Raw genomic sequence first — 14,601 nt, forward strand, 5'->3', positions numbered from 1 at the left:
CAGTGGTTCCTCTCAGACTCTTCTTCACACATCCCATCTCATTCATGATGGAGAACATCTGGTTTTTATCATGTTCATATTGCACTTGGTCCTTCTATGACATTGTCAACCTCTGCACCTCAAAGTGCTTTCTGGGGGTGGCACTGTGTTACCTCAATAACTTCAAACTGGTAACATCCTGGCAGCAATGGTGAGGCACATTCAGCTCTGCTCAAAATGAAGCCAAGCCTTCATTTTACCTTCTCTGAGCTCACAATGCAGCCAACACTCCCTACTTCTGGCACAATGTTACTTTGTTCTGACAGAATCACAGAATGGTAGAGGTTGGAAGGGACCTCTGGAGATCATAGAGTCCAACCTCCCCCTGCCAAGGCAGGGTCACCTAGGGAAGGCCAAACAGGAACACATCCAGGTGGGTTTTGAATGACTCCAGAGATGGAGATTCCACCACATCTCTGGGCAGTCTGCTCCAGGTCTCCAGCACCCTTAAGTCAAAGAAGTTCCTCTTCATGTTTAGGTGGAACTTCCTATGTCCAAGTTTGTGCCTGTTACCTCTTGTTGTCTCTCTGGGCACCACTGAAAAAAGTTTGGCCCCATCCTTCTGACACCCACCCTTGAAGCATTGATCAGCATTGATGAGAAGCCCTCTCAGGCTGCTCTTTTGCAGACTAAAAAGACTCAGTTGCCTCAGTCTTTAACCTCAGTGTTCAACCACAAACACAGAATCCTAGAATCCTAGAATCAGTCAGGGTTGGAAGGGACCACAAGGATCATCCAGTTCCAACCCCCCTGCCATGGGCAGGGGCACCTCACACTTCTTGGGGTGCCACCACAGATGGCTTGAAATCCAATGAATGTGAACTCTCACAAACACAGAGACAAAAATCTCTTTCAGGCAGGACATTTGAGACCTGTTTTAGGTAAAACACCAAATATTCCAACATTTTGCTTTGCCTTCTAAAACACTTTTCCAAAAGCCTTAGTGGCAAGTCTTCCACAACCAGAGGTCAAAGCCCACAAAGCAACCTGCAAGAAGGGCTCAGGCACACCCCAGGCATTCATGCAGTTCATTCTATTCCTTGAAGGGAGGCCAAGAAGTGTTTAACTCATTTGCAGCGATTCTTCAGTGACCAAGAGTTGGTACTCTGAGCACAAAGACCTTGTCAGGCTAATCCTGCCTCTGCACCATGACAGTGGGGTTGGGTTTAGTTGCATTGGTTTGTGGAGATCCATAACACTTTGAGACCACCAAAACTTGCCAGGCCTCTCCAAACAGAAAACCTACAGCATGGGGTCACCGCACAGTCACAGAACGGTTGGGACCTTCAAAGGGCAGCTTGTCCAGTCCCACTGCATTAAGTAGGGTCATCACCAACTGAAGCAGGTTGCTCAGGGCCTCATCAATCCTGACCTTTAATGTCTTCAGGGATTGGGATTCAACCACCTCCCTGGGCTTCCTGCTCCAGAGTTTCACCACCCTCATTGTGAAGAACTTCCTCCTGATGTCCAACCCAAATCTCACCCTGCTCCAGTTTCAGACCATTGCCCCTCATCCTATCACCACAGGCTCTTCTGAAGAGTCCCATCCCAGCCTTCCTGTAGGTCCCCTTCAGATATTGAAGTGCTGCTATAAGGTCTCCCTGGAGCCTTCTCTTCTCCAGGCTGAACAACCCCAACTCTCTCAGCCCAACCTCATGGGAGGGGTTATCCAACCCTCTGATCATCTACACAACCTTCTTTGAACCCTCTCCAACAGCTCCTTGTCCTTCTTGTGTTTAGGTCCCTAGAGCTGCACACAGTATCCCAGGTGAGATCTCACCTGGTTGCTCAACCAGGTGCATCCCCTCCCAGTCCTGAGGAAGGCGACGGTATTGGCACACCTTGTGAAGAAAGCAGGAGGAGGAGGAGGAGGACAAAGCATGCTGCTAGTTAGTGTGCTGGCTTTGGGAATCCGTGTGTGTGGAAACAAACAGCCATGAAGAGTTGCCAGGTGTCCACGGTACTTACGGTTGAGAGGCAGGCTGGCATTGGTCGTCCCTAGCTTGTTGGCAGCGACACATGTATAGTTGCCAAAGTGCTCTTCTGTCACATTGGTAACAGTAAGCAGAGATCTTGTACTATAATTTTTAATTGTAATTCCTTGTTGGCCATTGATCAGTCTAGAAAGCAAAAAGAAAATGTCTGTAACGCATTTGCCAGAAGCAAGAAAGTTCTTTTTATTTTTTTTTTTACTTTTTCCTTCCTATTTTTCCCTTCGTTTTTATTCTGTGTTCTTTTCTCATTTCTCTTTTCTATTATTTCACTTTTTTCTTATTTCACAATTTTTATTTCACTTTTCTTATTTTACTTTTCCTATTTTACTTTCCTTATTTTAATTTTCCTATTCTACTTTTCCTATTTTACTTTCCTTATTTTCCTATTCTACTTTTCCTATTTTACTTTCCTTATTTTACTTTTCCTATTTTACTTTTCTCATTTTACTTTCCTTATTTTACTTTTCCTGTTTTACATTTCTTATTTTACTTTTCCTATTTTACTTTTCTTATTTTAATTTCCTTATTTCACTTTTCCTGTTTTACATTTCTTATTTTACTTTTCCTATTTTACTTTTCTTATTTTACTTTTCCTATTTTACTTTTCCTATTTAACTTTTCCTGGTTTTATTTTCCTATTTTACTTTTCTTACTTCTTTTCTTTCCTATTTTTCTTTTCTGTTGCTTCTCTTAATTTCTTTTTCTCCTTTTCCTTTTCTTTTCTTTCCTATTTTTTATTTTCTAGTGTTTATCTTTCTATTTTCCCCTGTCTTATTTTCCTTTTCTTAATTTCCATTTCTTATGTTCCTTTTGTTTTACTTTCCTTATTATTGTTTTCTATTTTTCTTTTCTCATTTTCCATTTCTGTTAATTCTTTTTTCATTTTCCTTTTCTCATTTTCCTTTTCTTATTTTTCTTTTCTCATTTTCTTTTTCTGTTAATTCTTTTCTCATTTTCCTTTTCTTATTTTTCTTTTCTCATTTTCTTTTTCTATTTTTCCTTTTCTTATTTTCCTTTTCTCACTTTTCATTTCTTTATTTGTCTTTTCTTATTTTTCTTCCCTTATTTCCCTTTTCTCATTTTCCTTTTCTTATTTTCTTTTTCCTCATCTCCCTTTTTCTCATTTTCCTTCTCTTATTTTTTTCTTTTCTTGCTTTCCTTATTTTTCTTATTTTCCTTTTCAATACTGTTTATATTACTCTGAGCTACCTAGAAAAGCTGGCTCTTCTCAGTTTTGTATTAAGACTATGAATGAATCATCCAAGGTTCATTCTGGGCTTGCTTTTCCATCATTCAGAGGTAAATGGAGTACCTGAAGGGGGCCTCCAGTACCTGAGGGGGCTACAGGAGAGCTGGGGAGGGGCTGTTTACAAGGGCTTGTAGTGATGGCATGGGGAGCAATGTCTTTGAGCTGGAAGAGGGGAGATTTAGACTGGAGATTAGGAAGAGATTCTTTCCAGTGAGGGTGGTGAGACCCTGGAACAGATTGCCCAGGAAGGCTGTGGATGCCTCCTCCCTGGAGGTGTTCAAGGCCAGCTTGGATGAGGCTTTGAAAAAACCTGCTCTAGTGGAAGCTGTCCCTGCCCATGGCAGGGGGTTGGAAATAGATGGTCTTTCAGGTCCCTTCTAACCCAAACTGTTCTGTAGTTCTATGAAAGGGGATGGAGATACTACAGATATGTAACTTCCTCTGTTCTGCGAGGGGTGGGGGTTCAGAGACCTCCAAGGTCTCTGCAGTCATCTATGTCTGATCATGTATGTGTAGTACATCTACCAGGGAAAGCTTGACACAAACCCCAAAGCTGGACCATTGGATGTAACACAATATTTGAGCAGTAAGACCCAAAAGGACAGTGCATTTCTTGGTGATTAAGGCCAGCCTCAGGTGAAACAGCAAGTGAAGCAGAAAACAGAAGGCACAGTGTTGCTCTGCTTGGTCTGTTCTGCTGCTGCTGCTGCACTGAATGCACTCAGGAAGAAAGGAATTGGTCAGTGTTATAAATAGAAAAGTGATTTTTGCAGAATCATAGAATGGTTTGGGTTGGAAAAGACCTGAAAGAAATTCTACCCTACCCTGCCATGACCAAGGACACCTTCCACTCAACCCAGTCCTTGTCCAACCTGGCTTTGAACACCTCCAGGGAGGGGACATTGGTGCTGGAAGGGTTTTTTGTTTGTTTGTTTGAATCCAGAGTGCTAAAATCTGTGCTAAAATAGTTTCTACATCAAATAGATTTGTGCTGCAAGTCCCCCAGCCATGGGTAGAATCCATCTTTGGAAATAGGATGGAGATGAATTTAGCCAACAGAATTAAAACCATTTATTGTCATGTATAGTAAAGATGGATGATGCTGTGCAGAGAATGCTTTAGGTTATGGCCAAAGTGCAATGATTTTGACTGCTTTGAAAACTCAGGAAGGAAGAGGAGCAGCTAATGCTCCCAACAGGGAGCAGCTGGCCAGGGAGGAATGAGCTGACAGATGGCTTTGTGTGAAAAATTGTCATTAATATTCTCATGTCAGCTCCCAGACTTAATGGGATGTTGGAGCTGAGAAACTCAGCACTCAGAAAGCAGAACCTGGAAGATGAGTATGGATGGTCACTCACAATGGTGCAACATTCACTTGATTGAAGGGTTGGACAAGATGACCTCTGGGGGTCCTTTCCAACCCAATGCAATCTGGGAATCTGTGATTTTTACACCAATACACAAACTGAAGGGAAAGAAGCAATTGCATAAGATCAGAGCTGTTAAGCAAAGTTTCTGTTCCAAAAATAAAATATCTACTGGTTTAACAAGCTGCTTTTAAAAATAAAGATGACCCTGCAATGAAACTGGGTGAAGGAGAACAAGGCTTGTGAGGAGCAGCTGAGGGAACTGGGGTGGTTTAGTCTGGAGGAGAGGAGGCTGAGGGGAGACCTCATTGCTCTCTACAGCTCCCTGAAGGGTGGTTAGAGCCAGCTGGTGGAAGGTCTCTTCTCCTTACTATCAGGTGATAGAAGGAGAGGAAATGGCCTGAAATTGTGCCAGGGGAGGGTTAGTTTGGAGATTAAGAAAAATTTCTTTCCTGCAAGAGTGGCCAGGCACTGGAACAGGCTGCCCAGGGAGGTGGTGGAGTCACCATCCCTGATGTGCACATGGCACTTTGGGACAGGGTTTAATGACCATGGTGGTGTTGGGTGGGTGGTTGGACTCGATGATCCTAGGGGTTTCTTCTAACCCAAACAATTTTATGATTCTACAAGGCCTCCTGTTATCATCACACAGCACTAACAACCCGGAAATGACTCAAACAAAGCCAAAGGACATGGTCAGTTGTTAGGGCTTGAGCAGAGGGGGCTCCCCTGACCTGCTTCAGGATCTGCAGAGCAGCTCTTCTTGACTCTGGGCTATAAACTTGTGGTCTAGACCTCTAATGTCACAACTGGGTGAAAATTCACAGAGTCCCCCAGTCCCAGCATGGTGGGGTTGGAAGGGACCTCTGGAGATCATCCAGTCCAACCTCCCTTACTAAAGCCCAGGCATCCACAGCAGCTTGACCAGGATCACAATGTCCAGCTGGGTTTGGAAGCTCTCCAGGAAAGGAATCTCCACAGCCTCTCTGAGCAGCCTGCTCCAGGCCTCCAGCCCCCTCACAACAAAGAATTTTCTCCTCCTGTTCAGATGGAACCTCCTGGGTTCCAGTTTGTGCCCACTGCCTCTTGTCCTATCACTGGGCACCACTGACAAGGGTCTGGCTCCATCCTCTTGTGCCCCCCACAGGTCCTTTAGCTCTTGCTGAGCATTGCTCAGCTCCCCTCTCAGGCTGCTCTTCTCCAGGCTCAACAGCCTTTCCTCCTCACAGAGATGCTCCAGGCCCCTCAGCATCTTTGTAGCCTCCTCTGAATTCTCTGCAGTAGTTCCTTGTCTCTCTTGAACTGGGGAGCCCAGAACTGGATACAGGACTCCAGCTGTGGCTTCCCTAGGGCAGAGTAGAGGTGAAGGAGAACCTCTTTCATCTTTATTCATACACATGAATGTCTGCTTTGAAGTGTTGCCCTTGAAAAAACCTTTCCACCCCCAAAGCTGGGAGTGGGAGAAGCTATGAAGAAGAATTTAAAAAATAAAACAAAACCTTTTAGCAGATTTTTTTTCCCTGGTTATTAAAGTTAATTTGTTGTAATTACTAAAGCCTGTTTAGACATTAGCTCATTACTGCAATTATAGAATCATAGAATCCTAGAATTAGTCAGGGTTGGAAGGGACCACAAGGCTCATCCAGTTCCAACCCCCCTGCCATGCCCAGGGACACCTCACACTACAGCAGGCTGGCCAGAGCCTCATCCAGCCTGGCTGCAAACACCTCCAGGGATGGGGCCTCAACCACCTCCCTGCACAACCCATTGCAGGCTCTCACCACTCTCCTGGGGAACAACTTCTTCCTCACCTCCACTCTCAATCTCCCCACTTCCAGCTTTGTTCCATTCCCCCCAGTCCTGGCACTCCCTGAGAGCCTAAAAAGTCCCTCCCCAGCTTTCTTGGAGCCCCCTTCAGATCCTGGAAGGCCACAAGAAGGTCACCTCAGAGCCTTCTCTTCTCCAGACTCAACAGCCCCAACTCTCTCAGTCTGTCCTCATAGCAGAGGAGCTCCAGCCCTCTGCTCATCCTGGTGGCCCTTCTCTGGACACCTTCCAGCATCTCCAGATCCCTCTTGGAATAGAGGCTCCAGAACTGGATGCAGTAATCACCACCACAGCCCAGCCAGGGCCAGTCTGCTCACACCTTACACCTCGTTTCTGAGCACAGAGTCTACAACCAGAAGAAAAAACTGAGAAGCTCCCCCAGAAGCCATGCAGAAGGCTGTTGGTAGCCACCAAGAACCTCTTAGCGACTTTTCCAAGCCGGGCATTACTTTCAGGAGAGCCTGGGCTTGTCGTAACAGGGGGCCAACCCAGCCTGGCAATCTCATCTGTACTGCTGGCCAGGTCCCCAGGAAGGGGAGGAGGTCCCCAGCAGCACGCCGGGGTTGGGTGAGTGCCGGCTACTTACTTCCTCTCTCCTCTGTACCACTCAAAGAGCGGGGCAGGGACTCCTGCACCTTCACACCGTATCAGGCCGTTCCCTCCAAGCATCACACCGCTGGATTTAAGCTCCTGAATTGTGGGGGCAACTGAAAAGAAAGAATTGTGAGACGGACATTTGCATCTGGAGAGGCAGACCACGTCCCGCTGCAGCCTGCCTCAGCGCCTGGCTGGCCAGCTCCGCTCAGCTCCAACCACCTTCTCCCTGTCTCACACTGCAGCTCCTGGCATACATTCTGTGCAGCTGGTGTGAAAAAAAACACCCACAGAACCAACCCCAGCTGAGGAGATATCAACAGCACGCTCAGGAAAAGGTCATGTGGCCATCTCTCTTGCTCAACCTGAAAGAAGAGCTCCTTGTAAGTCCACATCTGCGTCACGCAAGATGCACTTCAAACTTCAAACCCAGAACGAAACCGCACAAAGGTCCAACACTAAGGTTGTCTGACAGGCTGCTGGGGTCTTGTGGAGCTTGGCTAAGGGGACCTTCCACATCTAGAGAAGGGAATGGTAGGGCAGGGTCCCAAATAACGACAGGGTTGACACCACTTATCTTCTGCATCATGTCTTCTGCAAGGGCTCCAAAACCCCACAGGCTTAGGTGACCTTTAGGATTTTGTTTTATTAAGACCTGAAGATCTTAATAAATCTCTTGTTAAGACCTCCACATATTAACATCTTGTTAAGACCTCAAGATCTTCATAAAGATCTTTTGTTCAGACCTCAAGATCTTTAATAAATCTCTCTTGTGAATATCTCAAGACATTAATATCTTGTTAAGAGCTCAAGATCTTCATAAATCTCTCTTGTGAAGCTCTCAAGACATTAATATCTTGTTAAGACCTCAAGATCTTCATAAATATCTCTTGTTAAGACCCCAGGACCTTCATAAAGATCTTTTGTCAAGATCTCAAGATCTTCATAAATATCTCAAGACCTCAAGACGTTGATATCTATCTTTTGCTAAGGTCTCAAGATCTCCATAAGTATCTCTTAAGACCTCAAGATCTTCACACAGATTTTATATTAAGACCTCAAGGACTTAATAAATATCTTTTATTAAGAGATTGTTGCATACTGAAAGAATCAACTTACCTTCAGAACTATGAGCCAAGTGGAAATCCCAGATAACAGCAAAAGATCTTAGAAAAACATCATTTTCCCCATTATTACTCTGGATTGAGGGTTGCATCAATAGAAAGTATTTTCTCTCTTTTTAAGGAGCAAGGACTTTAGACAGCAATCAATATTTTAAGCTCAGAACTGGGGCTATAAATAAATAATAAAAGAAAAAACAAACCCAAAACCAAAACAAAGACTGTCATATTTTTCCCCCAGTTGCCAGTGAAGGCAACCACATGCTGGAAATTAAAGAGGACAACTTTCTCAGGAAGGAGACTATGGAAGAGAAGGCTGAACAACAACTGCCTTCTGCCTGGAATTTTTCAGTCATGATCTGGTTTCAAGCAATAATTTATGTGCATCATAAAACTACTCTAAAAACCCAAATCTGTTTATTTTTTCCCCCCAAGCAGCTTTCCAGATGTTGCTTCAAGGTGTTTATCTAAATGCAAACCACTGAGTACCTCTCGTCTCTTTCTTCCACTACCTTGCCCACTGTGCCATGTTAAGAGAAGGAGGAGGTTGTGGATGCCACCAGGGAGGGTGGTGAGACTCTGGAACAGGTTGCCCAGAGAGGCTGTGGATGCTTCCTCCCTGGAAGTGTTCAAGGCCAGGTTGGATGAGACCTTGAGCAACCTGCTCTAGTGGGAGGTGTCCCTGCCCACGACAATGGTGTTGGAACTACATGATCTTTAAGGTCCCTTCCAACCCAACCCATTCTATGAATCTATGAATCTTCTGGGAGACCTACCATGCTAAAGAAGCACCAGACACATGAAAGAGCAAAGTTACAGCCAGCTTCCATCACCCACACATCCTTCCTCAGCACCATCAATGACTGCTTGCCCAGATGTGGAGGACATCACACACAATTACAGAACACACCAGGTTGGAAGGGACCCTCAAAGGTCCTCTTGTCCAACTCTCCTGCAGCAGAGACATCTCCAACTAGATCAGGCTGCCCAGGGTCACATCAAGTCTGATCTTGAATGTCTCCAGGGATGGGGCCTCGAACACATTTCTGGGCATTCTGTTCCAGTGTCTGTAGTGGTTTGGCCCTGGCCTAGGGGCCAAATGCCCACCAAAAGCTGCTCTATCACTCCTCTTCTTAAATGGGCAGGGGAGAGGGGAAAAATATACCAAAACCCAGTAATAAGATAGAAGCAATTTTAATACCAATAATAGCCAAAGGCAATAGACCATATGGAAGTGGAAGCAGAGAGAGAGAGAGAGATGTTGGTCTCTGCTTCCCATCAGCAGGATGATGGTTGGGCTCAGGGAGCAGGGCTCTCTGAGCTTGGTGGTTCCTTAGGAGGATAGATGCCATGGACCAATCCCCACACTTCCTTCTTTCACTTCGTTCATCTATCTGAGCTGACCTCATGTGGCATGGAGTACCCCTGTGGCCACTCTGGGTCAGCTGGCTCAGCCCTGTCCCCTCCCAAGGTCTTGCCCACCCCTCAGCCTACTTCTGGGGCAGGGAAATGTTGGAAAGATGCAGCCTGGATACTTATTCAACAACAGCCCAAACACTGCTGTGCTGTCAGCTACTGCTGCAAAACACAGCACTAGAGGGATGCTTTGAGAAGAACTAACTCCAGCTCAGCCAAACCCAATACAGTGTCACACCCTCATTGTGCAGAATTTCCTCCTGATGTCCAACCTAAATCTCCCCTGCTCCAGTTCCAAACCATTGTCCCTCATCCAACCACCACAGGCCTTTCTAAACAGTCCCTCCCCAGCCTTCCTCTAGGTCCCCTTCAGATAGTGAAATGCTGCCCTGTGGTCTCCCTGGAGCCTTCTCTTCTCCAGGCTGAACAGCCCCAACTCTCTCAGCCTGTCCCCACAGGAGAGGTGCTCCAACCCTCTGATCATCTCTGTGGACCCACTTCAGCAGGTCCATGTCATCATTGTGTTGGGGTTGCCAGAGCTGGACACAGCACTGCAGGTGAGGTCTCAGCAGAGCAGAGCAGAGGGGCACAATCACCTTTCTCAATCAAACACATGCACTTAGCACTTACACAGCAGTCTTGGTGTTGAACAGAATCTGGGGAGGATGTTTTGGTTGGAATTAAACAGAGAACTGCCCTCTCTCGTCCATCACTCATGCCCTACCCCAAGTCAGGACAGACTACTGTTTCCCACAGCCAGAAAACACACCCTCAGCCTTCAACCTTCTCTTCCCAAAAATCAGGCCAAACCAATCCATAGATTTATCAACTTTCAAGTGGGTGATGAAGATGGAACCAATTTGCACAACTTCTCCTTAATCTGCATAGGAAAAAGCCTCAGATATTTTGGTTACTCCATAAAATTCACAGGAACATGTGAAGTTTCCTCCTTCCTGAGAAATGAAGCAGTTTGTGCAGCCAAGAATTTTAACTCTGAGGGTGACTGAGCATGAGAAGAGCTGTGAGCAGGTCACATTTTGTCTCTGCTCCTACAGCAAAGCATGGCACCAGCAGCTACTCTGAGTACCACAAAGCTCATAGCTCAGCTCATTCTTCTGAAGCCTCCAAAGGATCACAGAACAGTTTGGGTTGGAAGGGACATTAAAAATCATAGAATCATAGAATCAGTCAGGGTTGGAAGGCACCACAAGGATCATTTAGTTCCAACCCCTCTGCCAAGAGCAGGGACACTTCCCACTAGCCCAGGTTGCTCAAAGCCTCATCCAACCTGGCCTTGAACACCTCCAGGGAGAGAGCATCCACAACCTGTTCCAGTGTCTCACCACCCTCACTGTAAAGAATTTCTTTCTAAACTCCAGTCCAAAGCTACCATCTTCCAACCCAAACCATTCTATAGTTTTATGATTCGTGCTTCTCAACATGTTCTGCCCACCTTTTGCTTGATGTTTTGTGAGGGTTTGGGGTTGGTTTTTGGTTGGTTTGGTTGTCAACTAAACAGTTTCATTTGGAAGGGGCCTTAAAGATCACCTAATTTCAACTCCCTGCCATGGTCAGAAACACCTTCCACTAAACCAGGGTGCTCAAGTGTCATCCAGCCTGGTCTTAACCAGGGATGAGGTGTCCACAACTTCTCTGGGCAGCCTGTTCTCCAGTGTTTCACTGCTCTCATAGCAAAGAGCTTCCTCCTAATGTCCAACTTAAATCTACCCTGCTGTAGTTTCAAACCATTGACCCTCATCCTATCACCACAGATCTTCCTAGCATCACTGGTAACACATCCCAACATGAAATGATCCATGAAAACATGATGTTCTTCAGGCTGGAGCCACAAGCACCATGTTCCCAGCGCAGCCAGGAAAGGGATGCTGGCTGGATCCCAGCTACAAATCACCACTCCAGGCTTTGCTGCCTAGTGAAGCAGAGATTTGCTTGGGAAATGCTGGAAAACTTCTGGAAAGGCTGTTTCCTCAGCTCTTCCTCTCAGAAGGATTTCAGCTACAGAGTGAAAATGGAGATCAATATCCTCTGCCCCAAGAAATCCCTGGTTAACACTGGAAACACCAAGCTGCAACAGCTTAGGGGCACTGTTCCCTTGGATTTCTCATTGCTGTGTTTTCAGGAGAAGAACAAACTGTGTGGAGAAGGCACATTATGGATGCCCTGATCAATACCCTGCTGAGCCAAAAATCCAACAGCCTCGCTGCACCCACCACTGGGGCAACCTGGAGAGCTCCAGATGAATTACAATCATATAATTTTTTTTCAGTTGGAAGAGACCTTTCAGATCAAGTCCAACTATTAATCCAACCATAATGCCAGGTCACCACTAAACCATGGCCCTCAGCATCACATCTCCACATCTCTTCAGGGATCAGGACTCCACCACTGCCCTGGGCAGCCTGGGACAGATGTTAGTAACCATTTTGGGAGCCAACCTTCCAGCTAAGACCACCATGGCCATTAAACCATGTCCCACAGTGCCATGGCCACATGTTTCTTGAACACCCCCAGGGATGGAGACTCCACCACTTCTCTGGGTAGCTTGTTCCAATGCCTGACAATAATAAGTGAGCAAGAAAATGATTTATCTTGAAGGTGCAGAGTATCAGTAGAGAGTGAAAGGGTTTATCTGGAAGAGGATCCAGGATAGGGCAAAAATACCTGGTGAAGGATGTAGAGAACAGGTCTGGTGAGGAGCAGCTGAAGGAACTGGGGTTCATTAGTCTGGAGAAGAGGAAGCTGAGGGAAGACCTCATTGCTCTCTACAACTCCCTGAAAGGAGGTTGGAACCAGGTGGGGACTGGTCTGTTCTTCCTAGTATCAGGTGACAGAATGAGAGGAAATGGTCTCAGATTGCACTAGGAAAGGTTTAGGTTGGATATTAGGAAGAATTTCTTTCCTGCAAGAGTGGTCAGGCATTGGAACAGGCTGCCCAGGGAGGTGGTGGAGTCACCATCCCTGGAGGTGTTCAAGAAACCTGTGGCCATGGCACTCTGGGGCATGGTTTAGTGGCCATGGTGGGGTTGGGTTGATGGTTGGACTCAAGGATCTTAGACCTCTTTCCCAGTCTAAACTGTTTTATGATTCTATGACTTGGGGGACAGCCAGCAAGAGCTCCCATGTAGAATAACATCACAGAAGAGTTAGTGGTCTGTCAGAAGATGCTGCACCAGAACACAACAAGGATGTTAGCAAGGAAACCTTGTGTGAGCCTGGTGATTGTAAAACTATTTGTCATTTTTATATCTTCCAAAGAAGGGTTCTCTATAACAACAAAGAAAAAAAAACCCTGATGATATCTCTGTCAGCAGTGCTGGGCTTTTGTGACTCCTGTTTGGTGGTTTCCCCTCCTGAGAGTGGATCATTGTTCAATCTCCTCCCACGGCTCATCCCTGAGGAGCAGAGCACTTAAAATAAATGCTTCACTTCTGACTGGAAAATAAATTACTGGAACTTCCTTAATATCAATTTCTCAAGTCAAGCTAAGTGCTGTGATGGGAAAGGCTTTTATTTTTTTTTTTTTTTTGAGTGGTTGCTCAGAGATTTTGCTCATCTGGAGCACTACTGACACCCTCTCACGTTTGTCCCCACAGGACAGGAGGTAAAAGCTGCTCCTGACCCAAAAGACATAATTTTTTTATCCTCATAAAAATACATATTTATCATCCCAACAAAATGCTTATCCATGTGTTCCCATTAGGAAGGTTTGAGATGAGAGGAGTGTGAGCAAGAAGGAGAATTGCACACGACACACGGTAAATGATCATAGAAAAGTAGGGGTTGGAAGGGACCTCTGAAGATCATTGATTCCAAAACTCATACCCAGACAGGATCACCAAGGGCAAGGAAAACATCCAGATGGGTCTTGAAAGTCTCTAGAGAAGGAGATGTAACAGCTGAGTTGTTCCTGTTCCACAGCCAAAGATGATGTGAGGTCATCAGGCAACTCAGTTCAGGGTCTGAACCTTGGTTAGGGATCTCAGGAGAACTGTGAGGCAAGAGGATGGGGCCAGACTCTTCTCAGTGGTACCAAGGGACAGGGCAAAGGGTAACAGGTATAAACTGGAACCCAGGTGGCTCCATCTGAACAGGAGGAGAAGCTCCTTTGGTGTGAGGGTGCTGGAGCCCTGCAACAGGCGCCCAGAGAGGTTGTGGAGTCTCCCTCTCTGGAGAGCTTCCAAAGCCCTCTGGCCATTGTGATGCTGGGCAAGCTGCTGTGGGTGCCCTGCTTTAGCAGGGGGGTTGGGCTGGATGATCTCCAGAGGTTCCTTCCAAGCCCCACCATGCAGGGATTCTAGGATTCTATGAACACAACATCCATCCTCTCAAATTTTATTGAAATGCCTGAAGTTCCAACAAACCCCCTCCTGCAGTCTCCTGTGATGGTGCAGAGCACTCACTTCATTCCAGCTCTATCTCAGCATGTTAATAAGATGTGAAACCCATCATCATCTTCCTCCCCCACTCCCACACTTCCAGAGCTCTATATTCACTTTCTGCTCCATTCCTTCCTCATCCTCTCTCACCAACACCTTCACCACGAGTGCTGGGAAATCAAATTTCACAGCTTCAGTTCCATCCAGAAACGCTGCTGAATCTGGTTTCCTCCCCAAATATTTTCATTTTTGCTCTGAAATGATTCAAATAAACAAAGAAATAAATGAAAGAGCTCAAACAATGCAAGGCAGCCAGCTGGGCATTGACAGAGCAGGCAAAAAACAAAACCCCACGCCAAAACCCCCAACCCAAACCTCTCCAGCTAGAACAGGTTTCAACTTTTAACATTTTAATGAGCTTTGAGGCTTTTCTGCATATTAGTGATGTTGTCCTAATCACTCATTATAATTCTAATGTGCATTTTATATTTAATTACAATGCTTATAAAGATTTGGGTATGGCCAGTAAATTATTCTAACTAGCGTGTGCAGAGGTGATGATGAGCTGAATTTATTAACTTTTCCACCAGCACCTTC

General features: G+C 45.8%; 1 protein-coding gene across 2 annotated transcripts in view; it reads right to left on the reverse strand.

Moving 5' to 3' along the window:
- NEGR1 (neuronal growth regulator 1) overlaps nucleotides 1-14,601 on the reverse strand; it is a 270,314-nt gene that overhangs the window by 40,773 nt on the left and 214,940 nt on the right. For both annotated transcript variants that reach the window (XM_054383953.1, XM_054383952.1), the window contains exons 5-6: nucleotides 7,063-7,183; nucleotides 2,008-2,159 (exon numbers count right to left, since the gene is read on the reverse strand). In XM_054383953.1, the coding sequence (XP_054239928.1) occupies nucleotides 2,008-2,159; nucleotides 7,063-7,183 (273 nt within the window). The remainder of the gene's footprint in view (nucleotides 1-2,007; nucleotides 2,160-7,062; nucleotides 7,184-14,601) is intronic.

Source organism: Indicator indicator, chromosome 10 (genome assembly GCF_027791375.1).
Source record: "Indicator indicator isolate 239-I01 chromosome 10, UM_Iind_1.1, whole genome shotgun sequence".
NCBI lineage: Eukaryota > Metazoa > Chordata > Aves > Piciformes > Indicatoridae > Indicator > Indicator indicator.